This window comes from Corythoichthys intestinalis, chromosome 14, assembly GCF_030265065.1.
Source record: "Corythoichthys intestinalis isolate RoL2023-P3 chromosome 14, ASM3026506v1, whole genome shotgun sequence".
NCBI classification, from domain to species: domain Eukaryota; kingdom Metazoa; phylum Chordata; class Actinopteri; order Syngnathiformes; family Syngnathidae; genus Corythoichthys; species Corythoichthys intestinalis.
This window is the reverse complement of record NC_080408.1, coordinates 21,678,684-21,690,932: the sequence shown is the minus strand read 5'-3', so window position 1 is coordinate 21,690,932 and position 12,249 is coordinate 21,678,684. Positions and strand designations below refer to the sequence as shown.

The window sequence follows — 12,249 nt, the reverse complement described above, 5'->3', positions numbered from 1 at the left end:
GCCGCTTTCTTGCCTGGATTTATAGACTCATTTCCGTTTTACCTAACGGCTTATGGAGAAATTTGAAAGGAAAGCTAAGAACATCTGCCTTCCACCTCACGGTGTGTGTGTGTGTATGAGCCCCCGCCTGTGTTGCCACGTGTGTCCCGCAGGTGGCGTCGTTGGAGTGCGTGTTTGACGGGTCGCCGTCGTCGGGACCGGAACAGCCGGAGCTCCCTTCCTCCCCTGCACTCTCCTCCCTCTACCCTCACGGTGATGACAGCCCCCTCCCGTCCTGCTCCTCCAACCCCTACCCCCCCATCCAGGTAAACCTTCTCCCTCCCCCTCCCCCTCTCTGCATGCCCAGGTCCGTCATGGCGGATCCGCACTGCTCAATGTTTCAGAGACATTGACAGCAATAGATGTCTAATCTATTTGAACTGGGATGGTTCACATTTAATGATCATTGTGAGGATACTTTGCAAAGGAAAGTTTGATCCTTGTTTTGTCCTGGTGCTATCATGGTTCAATCCAGGTTTAAAACGTGTTTATTGCAGGTTTATAACAGGTTCAATTGTATATGAGTTTAGGTTTAGTTCTGATACAAGTTACCAGTTGGGTTACACCCTGTTTAATCCAGATTTACAAGGTTTACACATAGACTTCATAATGGTATTGACGGGTCAGATTGGTCATGCACTGCGCCTCGCGTTCAAGTAGGGGGCCACCCACATCAAGAAGAGCGATTCACAAACACGCACGCAGCGATCTAACGCCGGATTTCTATTGAAAATGTACAAAAGCTGTACTGCATACAAACAGGAAGGATTGTCTCAGGAGTGATTTGTTCGAGGATTAAAGGTAATTATTATATTTTTCGTACCATGCACGCATTTTGAAACATTGTGGAAGAAAATCAATGGGAGAAAATAGCCGCTACTGCATTGGCATCATAGTTTGCAATATTTACGTAAAATAAATGCTAACTGCACAGTTTTTTTGCTTTTATCCAAGAATCGAGACAGTTTTACGTCCATATCTATAAAGAATTTGGGGATTTAAGCATTTATTCGTAAGAATTTTCACCGGAAATGCTCTGTTCAAATAAGGCGGCCGCTAGCTACATTCACTGACAGACTAGCATTGTACTTCGCCATATTTACATAAAATAAATGCTAACTGCATGTTTTTTTGCTTTTAACCAAGAATCGAGACCGTTTTACGTCCATATCTATAAAGAATTGGGGGATTTTTAAAGCATTTTCTCACAAGAATTTTCCCTGGAAAAGCTGTTTACATAAGGTGGGCGCTAGCTACATTTACTAACAGACTAGCATTGTACTTCGACATATTTACGTAAAATAAATGCTAACTGTACGTTTTTAGGGCCCGAGCACTAGGCGTGCGAAGGCCCTATTGTAATGCAAAGGATTATTATTAGGGCCCGAGCACTAGACGTGCGAAGGCCCTATTGTTTTGCAAAGGATTATTTTTTTTTTTATTTTTTTTTTTTTTTTTTTTTTTCAGGGCAAATGAAAACGGCCAATTTGGAGGCCTGAACATGCACGAAAAGTCACCAAAATTTGCACATACGTCCGGAAAATTGTAAATTTCGATAATTTTGCAACGTTGCAAAAAAATATAACAAAATGGCTCAGTGGCGCCCCCTTGAAATTTTAAAATTGGCCTATAACATTAGGGTATGTCAGCGTAGAGCAATGAAATTTGGGGGGTCTATACCTTGTCCAAAACCGCTCCAAAAAAGCATTTACACGCATATTCCAAACCCAACAGGAAATCGGTTATTTTGGATCAAATATGAAATTTTTATCGATTCACAGGGTGCACATTTGAGACCTTTTCGCCGAGGGAGTTAGTTGGATCATCTTCAAAATTGGTGAGACTGTTCAGGAGACATATGAAATCTTAAGTTTTGAAAATGGTGCGTTTTCATTCACGGGTCTGACCTGGGCGTGGTGCCAAAGTCGACCATTTTTTCGGCAAAATGACAAATTCAGTAAATGACTAATAGTTCCTTGACACAACGTTCAATCTTTTTCATATTTGGCATGTATGTGTGGTATCCCACCCTTAACACGAGTGCATTGAAATATTACCCATTAGGTCTAGCGCCCCCTAGTGAGAACAGGAAATGCCTTTTTTTACGAGACAGGTTCCTCCTCCAAGGGAAAAAAATCTGTTGACCTCAAACCTGCATCAGGGGAGCCTTAAGACCTGTGTTCAGGTGCCTGATGAAAAATATTGAGGTTTCGTTGAGGCGGAGGGGTCCAAACAGAAAAGTGAAAATGAACGTCAACAATTTGTCACGCAAAAAACTTTGAACAGTCATAACTCGGCAGATATACAACATATCTGCGCCAAACGTCCCGTGTTTGTTAAGAGTCATACCCTGAAGGTTCTTGTAGGGGTCATTTGCATCAACTCTACAGTGCCAACTAGTGGCGACAGAAAGAAGTTTTAAAAAAGGCCTTTCCTATTGGGTTTTTTCAACATAGAGCAAGGAAATTTGGGGAGTAGATACCTTATGCAAAACTGCTCCAAAAAGTCTCTTGCACCCGTATTCCAAATCCAACAGGAAATCGGGTATTTTGGATCGAATGTGAAATTTTCATGGGTTCACAGTAGGAGTTTACATTTGGAGGCTTGAATATGCACAAAAACTCGTAAAAATTTGCACATACATGCGGCTTTGGATAACGTTCGATAATCTTGCAATGTTACGAAAAAATGTAACAAAATGCCTCAGTGGCGCCCCCTTGAATTTTTCAAAAAGGCGTTTCCTATTAGGTTTTTTTAACATAGAGTGATGAAATTTGGGGAGTCGATACCTTGTGCAAAACTGCTCCAAAAAGTCTCTTGCACCCGTATTCCAAATCCAACAGGAAATCTGGTATTTTGGATCGAATGTGAAATTTTTATCGGTTCACAGTAGGAGTTTACATTTGGAGGCTTGAACATGCACGAAAACTCACAAAAATTTGGACATACATGCGGCTTTGCATAACGTTCAATAATCTTGCAACGTTACGAAAACATGTAACAAAATGGCTCAGTGGCGCCCCCTTGAAATTTTCAAAAAGGCCTCTCTATTTAGGTTTTTTCAACGTAGAAGGATGAAATTCGGAGAGTCGATACCTTGTACAAAACTGCTCCAAAAAGTCTCTTGCATGCGTATTCCAAACCCAACAGGAAATCGGGTATTTTGGATTGAATATGAAATTTTTATCGATTTACAGTGTGCACATTTTACACCTTGGCACCTAGGGAATTAGTTTGATCATTCTCAAAATTGGCGAGACTGTTCATGAGGCACATGAAATCTTAAGTTATCAAAATGGTGTGTTTTCATTCACGGGCCTGACATGGGCGGGGTGCCAAAGTCGGCCATTTTTTCGCCAAAGCACCGAATTCGGAAAATGACTGATAACTCCCTCATACAACCTTCAATCTATTTTAAATCTGGCATGTGTGTGAGGTATACCAGCCTGAGCAGGACTGGATTGAAAATTTACCGTTTGTGCCTGGCGCCTCCTAGTGGGAACAGGAAATGCCCTTTTTTACTGGACACACTCCTCCTCTAAAGGGAAAAAATCAATCTACCTCAAACCTGCATAAGGGAAGCCTTAAGACCTGTCTTCAGGTGCCTGATGAAGAATATTGAAGTTTCGTTGAAGCGGAGGGGTCCAAACAGCAAAGTGAAAATGACTGTCATCAATTTTTCTCTCCAAAAACTTTGAACAGTCATAACTCGGCAGATATACAACATATCTGCGCCAAACTTCCCGTGCTTGTTGAGAGTCATACCCTGAAGGGCCTTGTAGGGGTCATTTGCATCAACGCTACAGCGCCAACTAGTGGCAATAGAAAGTCACTCGTTTTTCCAATACATGTCCAGTTCTTTTCAGGTTGGTCATTGTAGTTTCAAGACCTATTAAAATACTTATTTACGGCACATGTCCACGTGTCTCTATCTGTTGCCGTGACGACCCTTTGTTCGCCATTTAAAGGAAATATTTTTTTTCAGAGACTCAGGCAGCTTATAGAGCCACAATATTTGGCACACTTGGTCGAATTGGCCCAGTTAGAAGATTAATTTGGTTTTGAATAAGGGCTTGGCTGCACAGCTCAGTAGTTGCTCCTTTTTTGTAGTACTCTCTCCAATAGGGTTTTTTATCTCTTGGGTGTGGTAATGTAAATAGGCGACTTTCGTGCATGATTGGTTCTAATGAGATGATTAGAGAGGAGGATCTGCCACCACCCTGACCTGCACACAGTCCGAGTTGCGTGACGTCCGAGTTGCGCTAGATTGCGAGGGCCCGTTCAGTCCTGCTTGCAGGCCTAGTTATTATTATTCTTCTTTTTTCAGGGCAAATGAAAATGGCCAATTTGGAGGCCTGAACATGCACGAAAAGTCACCAAAATTTGCACATACGTGCAGATTCGCGTAAAATTTGATAATCTTGCGTCGTTTTGAAAAAATTTCAAAAAATGGCTCAGTGGCGCCCCCTTGACCCTTAAAATTTTCAAAAAGGCCTCTCCTCTCAGGTTTTCAACGTAGAGCGATGAAATTTGGGGAGTAGATACCTTATGCCTAACTGTTCAAAAAAGCCTCTTGCACCCATATTCCAAATCCGACAGGAAATCGGATATTTTGGATCAAATGTGAAATTTTTTCGGTTCACAGTTGGAGTTTACGTTTGGAGGCCTGAACATGCACGAAAACTCACCAAAATTTGCACATACATGCAACTTTGCGTAAATTTTGATAATCTACAAAAAAATGTAACAAAATCGCTCAGTGGCGCCCCCTTGAAATTTTCAAAAAGGCCTTTCCTATTAGGTTTTTTCAACGTAGAACGATGAAATTTGGTGAGTCGATACATTGCGTAAAACTGCTCCAAAAAGTCTCTTGCACCTATATTCCAAATCCAACAGGAAGTCGGAAATTTTGGATCAAATGTGAAATTTTATCGATTTACATTTGAGACCTTGTCGCTGAAGAAAATAGTTGGATCGTCTTCAAAATTGGTCAGACTATACAGGAGACATATGAGATCTTAAGTTTTCAAAATGGTGAGTTTTCATCCAAGGGTCTGGCCTGGGCGTAGTCCCAAAGTTGGCCATTTTTGGGCAAAACACCAAATTCAGAAAATGATTAAAAACTCCGTGATCCAACGTTCAATCTTTTTCATTTTTACCATGTTTATGAGATATCCCAGCCTGAACATGACTGCATTGAAATATTACCCATTAGGCCTAGCGCCCCTAGTGGAAACAGGAAATGGCCTTCTTTACGAGACAGGCTCCTCCTCCAAGGGAAAAAAATCTATTGACCTCAAACCTGTTTCAGGGGAGCCTCAAGACATGTGTTCAGGTGCCTGATGAAAAATATTGAGGTTTCGTTGAAGCGGAGAGGTCCAAACTGGAAGTGAAAATGACCGTCAACAATTTGTCTCGCCAAAAACTTTGAACAGTCATAACTCGGCAGATATGCAACATATCTGCGCCAAACTTTCCGTGTTTGTTGAGAGTCATACCCTGAAGGTTCTTGTAGGGGTCATTTGCATCAACTCTACAGTGCCAACTAGTGGCGACAGAAAGAAGTTTTGAAAAAGGCCTTTCCTACTGGGTTTTTTCAACATAGAGCGAGGAAATTTGGGGAGTAGATACCTTATGCAAAACTGCTCCAAAAAGTCTCTTGCACCCATATTCCAAATCCAACAGGAAATCGGGTATTTTGGATCGAATGTGAAATTTTCATGGGTTCACAGTAAGAGTTTACATTTTGAGGCTTGAATATGCATAAAAACTCACCAAAATTTGCACATACATGCGGCTTTGCATAACGTTCAATAATCTTGCAACGTTACGAACACATGTAACAAAATGGCTCAGTGGCGCCCCCTTGAAATTTTCAAAAAGGCCTCTCCTTTTAGGTTTTTTCAACGTAGAGGGATGAAATTCGGAGAGTCGATACCTTGTACAAAACTGCTCCAAAAAGTCTCTTGCATGCATATTCCAAACCCAACAGGAAATCGGGTATTTTGGATTGAATGTGAAATTTTTATCGATTTACAGTGTGCACATTTTACACCTTGGCACCTAGGGAATTAGTTTGATCATTCTCAAAATTGGCGAGACTGTTCATGAGGCATATGAAATCTTAAGTTATCAAAATGGTGTGTTTTCATTCACGGGCCTGACCTGGGCGGGGTGCCAAAGTCGGCCATTTTTTCGCCAAAACACCAAATTCGGAAAATGACTGATAACTCCCTCATACAACGTTCAATCTATTTTAAATCTGGCATGTGTGTGAGGTATACCAGCCTGAGCAGGACTGGATTGAACATTTACCATTTGTGCCTGGCGCCTCCTAGTGGGAACAGGAAATGCCCTTTTTTACGGGACACACTCCTCCTCTAAAAGAAAAAATCAATCTACCTCAAACCTGCATAAGGGAAGCCTTAAGACCTGTCTTCAGCTGCCTGATGAAAAATATTGAAGTTTCGTTGAAGCGGAAGGGTCCAAACAGGAAAGTGAAAATGACTGTTAACAATTTTTCTCTCCAAAAACTTTGAACAGTCATAACTCGGCAGATATACAAGATATCTGCGCCAAACTTCCCGTGCTTGTTGAGAGTCATACCCTGAAGGGCCTTGTAGGGGTCATTTGCATCAACCCTACAGCGCCAACTAGTGGCGATAGAAAGTCACTCGTTTTTCCAAAACATGTCCAGTTCTTTTCAGGTTGGTCATTGTAGTTTCAAGACCTATTAAAATACTTATTTACGGCCAATGTCCACGTGTCTTTGTCTGTTGCCGTGACGACCCTTTGTTCGCCATTTAAAGGAAATCTTTTTTTTCAGAGACTCAGGCAGCTTATAGAGCCACAATATTTGGCACACTTGGTCGAATTGGCCCAGTTAGAAGATTAATTTTGGTTTTGAATAAGGGCTTGGCTGCACAGCTCAGTAGTGGCTCCTTTTTTGTAGTACACTCTCCAATAGGAGTTTTTATCTCTTGGGTGTGGGAATGTAAATAGGCGATTTTCGAGCATGTTAGGTTCTAATGAGATGATTAGAGAGGAGGATCTGCCACCACCCTGACCTGCACACAGTCCGAGTTGCGTGACGTCCGAGTTGCGCTAGATTGCGAGGGCCCGTTCAGTCCTGCTTGCAGGCCTAGTTTTTTTTGTTTTTTTTGCTTTTAACCAAGAATTGAGACTTATTTACGTCCATATCTATAACGAATTCAGGGATTTAAGCATTTATTCACAAGAATTTACCGGAAAAGCTCTGTTCACATAAGGCGGCCGCTAGCTACATTCACTGACAGACTAGCATTGTACTAGCATATATTTACATAAAATAAATGCTAACTGCACGTTTTTTTGCTTTTAACCAAGAATCGAGGCTGTTTTACGTCCATATCTGTAACGAATTCAGGGATTTAAGCATTTATTCACTAGAATTTTCCCTGGAAAAGCTCTGTTTACATAAGGCGGTCGCTAGCTACATTTACTAACAGACTAACATTGTATTTTGACATATTTACGTAAAATAAAGGCTAACTGCACGTTTTTTTTTGCTTTTAACCAAGAATTGAGATTGTTTTACGTCCATATCTATAAAGAATTTGGGGATTTAAGCATTTATTCAAAATAATTTTCAATGAAAAAGCTTTGTGATTCCACTCGGTCAGCTTTGACGGCCTCGCTAACAATGCAGGCCCACTATTTATCGGCCCCGTGCCCCGTCAATACATTGTGAAGTCTATGGTTGACATTTACAGTGGCTATGCCCCATCATTTCCGTGCCGCTCTACACTAGTCACCTTGCTGTCCGAATTCAGATATAGCCCACATTTCTTTCTGTTGAGTGCTGCTGCAGTATCGACTTCTCCAAATCCAGGTCCAGTCCCTCTTTAATGCTAGTGCTGTTCAATCCAGTTTTAGGATTTGTCATTTGTGGTTTAGTCATGGTTTGACCCACTTATGAGACAAGTTCAACTGTAGTTTGGTTTAGGTTTGGTCTTGAGGCAGTGCTAGTTTATGTTTAGTTTGATCCAGGTTTCATTGGGTCCAGCTTTCATATGTTGAGTTGTTGACATAGTACATGTTTTCAGTGTGTGTGTATGAACAGCATAGTACATGCTTTCAGTGTGTGTGTGCGCGTGTGTGTATGTATCAACAGCTGCATGATTTTGAGTACAGATGTGAGGAATGCCCGCAGTAGCGCTTTCCCTGTGACGTTGCCTAGCAACCTCCTCACATGCAGCTAGAAACCTTAACACGCAACACGCCTCCCTTTTGATTACCACATGCATATAACGCTGGAGTATTGCAGCGTGCTGTTGCTTGTTTGTCACTTTGATTGGTTTGGTCTGATTTCAATTCACCTTGGATACTAGCCCAGGCTGAATCTTAATGTTGATGTCATTGATTCCAAGCTGTCTCCGTTCAAGCCCATTTTAAGGCTTAGTTTACCCTGGTCTATTGGCGTTCTAATTCGAGTTTAGTCAATGTTTAAGCCTAGTTTCTGAAACAATTTGGGTATGGTTTGGTTTCATAGGGCAAGTGACTATTTTTGATAATTTAAAGAAATATACAGTATATACAGTATATTAGCTATTATTACGGTGGTTGAGTGGTTAGCACGTCCGCCTCACAGTTCTGAGGGTTCAATCCCGGGCTCCGGCCTCTCTGTGTGGAGTTTGCATGTTCTCCCCGTGCCTGTGTAGGGTATCTCTGGGGACTCCGGTTTCCTCCCACATCCCAAAAACATGCTTGCTAGCTGATAGAACACTCTAAATTGTCTGTAGGTATGAGTGTGTGCGTGAATGGTTGCATGTCTCATTGTGCCCTGCGATTGGCTGGCAACCAATTCAGAGTGTACCACCGCCTACTGCCCATAGTTAGCTGGGATAAGCTCCAGCACCTCCGCGACTCTCGTGAGGAAAAGCGGCATTGAAAAAGAATGAATGAATTAGCTATTATTATATTTTTTTAGTAATGTGTTTTTTTAAGATTTCAATGAATAAGTACAATTCTGAGTTTATAAAATATTAACAAAATCTAAATTAATGAAATTAACGTGGGTAAAAACAGAAAAGCACACTGGTTACAGCCCAAAGTAAAATTCAAGTCCCCCCCCCCATTCCCCACATTTACCTCATTGCATGCCATCCAATTTATTAAATGACGGGTCTAGATGTCCAATCCATTTTGATTGAACTAACGTTCATTCGCTGATTGCAAGTCAAAATGGATTGAACGTCGAGCGCTGTCAATGGCAGTCAATGAGTTAAGTAAGTGCCGTTTAGGGGTTAAATAAAATTAAATTAAATAATAATTTCTGCTAGAAAGTATTAATTCAAGTTGAATTCAGATTTAGGCCTGCTTGAATTCCGAGGCTCCCCCCAACTAGACAAAAGTGGACAGTTTCTCTCAGTCATTTTATGTCCATCTGTTGTGGTCACGTTCCCTGTCCAAAGTGTTGACACGCGTCCACTGAAGGCAAACATTGATTATTCATGCGGTGGGCGGACCTCGGCTGCCAATGCAACCACACGCGCCCCCTCGCTGAAGGCCATTCAGCGCCGCACTGCTCCGCCGTGGCAAAAATGTCCTCACGGCAACTCTTTACCTCCGAGGCCGTCCGGACAGACGAGGGAGTGCGGGATGCTGGGCGGTCACAGGCGCGGGCCTCGTTGGCCACCTTCACGGCGTGCGCGGTACCGGCGTCGTGCCGTGCTCGCGGCCGCTTTCTCAACTTACGCGACAGTGTCAAGAAGAGTCCTACCAAGACCGGCGCTAAGGTGGCACGCTCGGACGTGCCTCGGGCCTACGCTAAGGTAGTCTGACAGGCCCGGGTGTTCTATCCCGGATCCTTGTCTTGTTTTTCTCTAGTTTGTTCTGGACGTTGTCAAACTAACCCTTTCATGCACGAATTATGACCTTTTTTTTTTTCCTTAAAAGTTTTTATCACATTCGTAAAGGATAGGGCTCTCAAACTCCGGGGCCAATTGGTCAAATATATTGCGACCCTATTTGTCATCCAATTGTAGTATTAGTTTTGCCCAAATGTGTTTTGCTAAGAGTGATTACAAATATAAAATATAACTGAAGGATCATTTCTAATAAAATAAACCCTTTTATAAATAGTAGTGTATAAAAAAAAAACCTTGAGTATTAAAAATTACAACTCATTCTAAATAAGATTATAAAAATTCAACCTTAAAAAAAAAGTAATTTAAGAAATATTCAAATGTTTTTATAGTAATTATTTTTGTGTGTTTTTTTTTTTAATCCCTTGTAACCTGAAATAGATTAACTCTGGCTGCCATTGACAGCAATAGGAATAGTGTCATCTTGTTTTGTTACAGTGATTAAGATTTGTCTTTAAAACAAATGAGTACGTTGACCGTCGCTTAGCATGGCTAATTTGTTAGCAATACCGCCTCAGCGTTGAACGAGCCTAGCGTAGTGCTCGCTTGCAAATCGGGGTGTGTTTTATTATGAGTATGCATTCTGAAGGTGCATTTCAGGGGTGCTGCAATTTACAAATGACGTTACTATTTGATTTGGAGGGTTTAAAAAGTGTGATTGGTTGAGGAACATGAAGTCTATGAGTACATCATTGACTTTCTCTCCAAAGGCGGCCGAGCGGCCGTTTATTTTCTGCGATGAAGAGCCGACTGGCCGGATCAATGCGCTCGATGCCGGCTAATTTTAGCCATGGCAGGAGGCGGGGTCACCGCTCTTACGTAACAGAGGTCGGCGGAATGAAGGCTCGCTCCTCTTCGCATGCGTTACCATTCACAGCAGCTATTCACGATACCTATGATTGTTAAACTGTTGGACGTCTTCCGTTATGCTGGAAATTTGTTAAAGTGTGCTGTGTGTCTTGTTGTTCAGGCCAACCCCCCTCCTGTGTTGGTCAACGCAGACAGCCTGGATACGCCCCCTTATGTGAGTTTCAGGCATTTTTTTCCCCCGGCTTTGGCATCAATATATTTCTGTATACGTATGCAAAATAAAGTTGTCAAAGTCTGAAAAGGATGTGCGTTTAATAACCCCCGAACACGTATGTGTGCAGGTGAATGGAACTGAGGCGGATTACGAATACGAGGAGATCACGTTGGAGAGGGTGAGCTGCAAAGAACCTCGCGTAATTTCGGGCGAGCCTTGACGTCAGCCCTTGTGTCGCAGGGTAATTCGGGTCTGGGCTTCAGCATTGCTGGTGGTGTGGACAACCCCCACGTGGGCGATGACCCTGGCATTTTCATCACCAAAGTCATCGCAGGGGGTGCCGCCGCCCAGGACGGACGCCTCAGGTGTGTGTTACCCACAATCGACCCCCAGGGACCACGTGCATAATACAACTGTTACCCGATCGGCAAGAACTCCTTGGCTTCCGTGGCTCATTTTGCCTCATGCCACAGGTTTATTCCAAGTCTTTTATTTCTGGGCCTGTTCACTACCAAAGAACTATTGATACATATTTTTGGAACACTTACCATCGCTACCAAAGCTTCGCTTACATTTTTAAATATAGAACATTAGATGGAAAAAATACAACATATAATTTAATTAGATTTGGAAAAATCACAATCAAAACGAGTAAAACAAAAAATTTACAAAAAAATTAAGTAAATTCAATAAAAAGTATTTCAGAAATTTCCCCCCAAAAATTCTTTAATTTTGTATTTATTCTTTTTAAATTACAAAATAATTTTCTCTTTTTAGTAATTTTACACTTATTGTAATTGTGTACTCAAATGTTCGATGTATATTAACTCATTCACTGCCATTGACGGCAACAGACGTCCATTCCAATTTGACGAGTGCATGACAGAACTCCCAGGCAAAATGGATTGGACGTGGAACGCCATCAAAGCAATAAGTGAAAAACCGAGAAGTAACCCCCGTCCCCCCCACCCTCGCCGCCCCCCAATTTAGCATTGGAAAGAGATACATATAAGACATGTTTTTTCACTTTTTTTCCCAAAGTATAATTTAAAAAAATATGTGTGTGTGTGTGTATATACACTCACTGGCCACTTTATTAGGTACACCATGCTAGTAACTGGTTGGACCCCCTTTTGCCTTCAGAACTGCCTCAATTCTTCGTGGCATAGATTCAACAAGGAGCTGGAAGCATTCCTCAGAGAGTTTGGTCCATATTGACATGATGGCATCACACAGTTGGTGCAGATTTGTCGGCTGCACATCCATGATGCGAATCTCCCG

At 41.9% G+C, this 12,249-nt stretch overlaps 1 protein-coding gene across 13 annotated transcripts in view; it reads left to right on the top strand.

The window, feature by feature from the left end:
- The window catches only part of LOC130929430 (discs large homolog 1-like protein), a 56,263-nt gene that overhangs the window by 22,842 nt on the left and 21,172 nt on the right, over positions 1-12,249 (top strand). For 12 of the 13 annotated variants that reach the window (XM_057856540.1, XM_057856541.1, XM_057856538.1 and 9 more), the window contains 4 exons: positions 153-305; positions 10,915-10,968; positions 11,096-11,146; positions 11,209-11,333. In XM_057856540.1, the coding sequence (XP_057712523.1) occupies positions 153-305; positions 10,915-10,968; positions 11,096-11,146; positions 11,209-11,333 (383 nt within the window). The remainder of the gene's footprint in view (positions 1-152; positions 306-10,914; positions 10,969-11,095; positions 11,147-11,208; positions 11,334-12,249) is intronic. The other variant, XM_057856550.1, reaches the window with a different exon arrangement.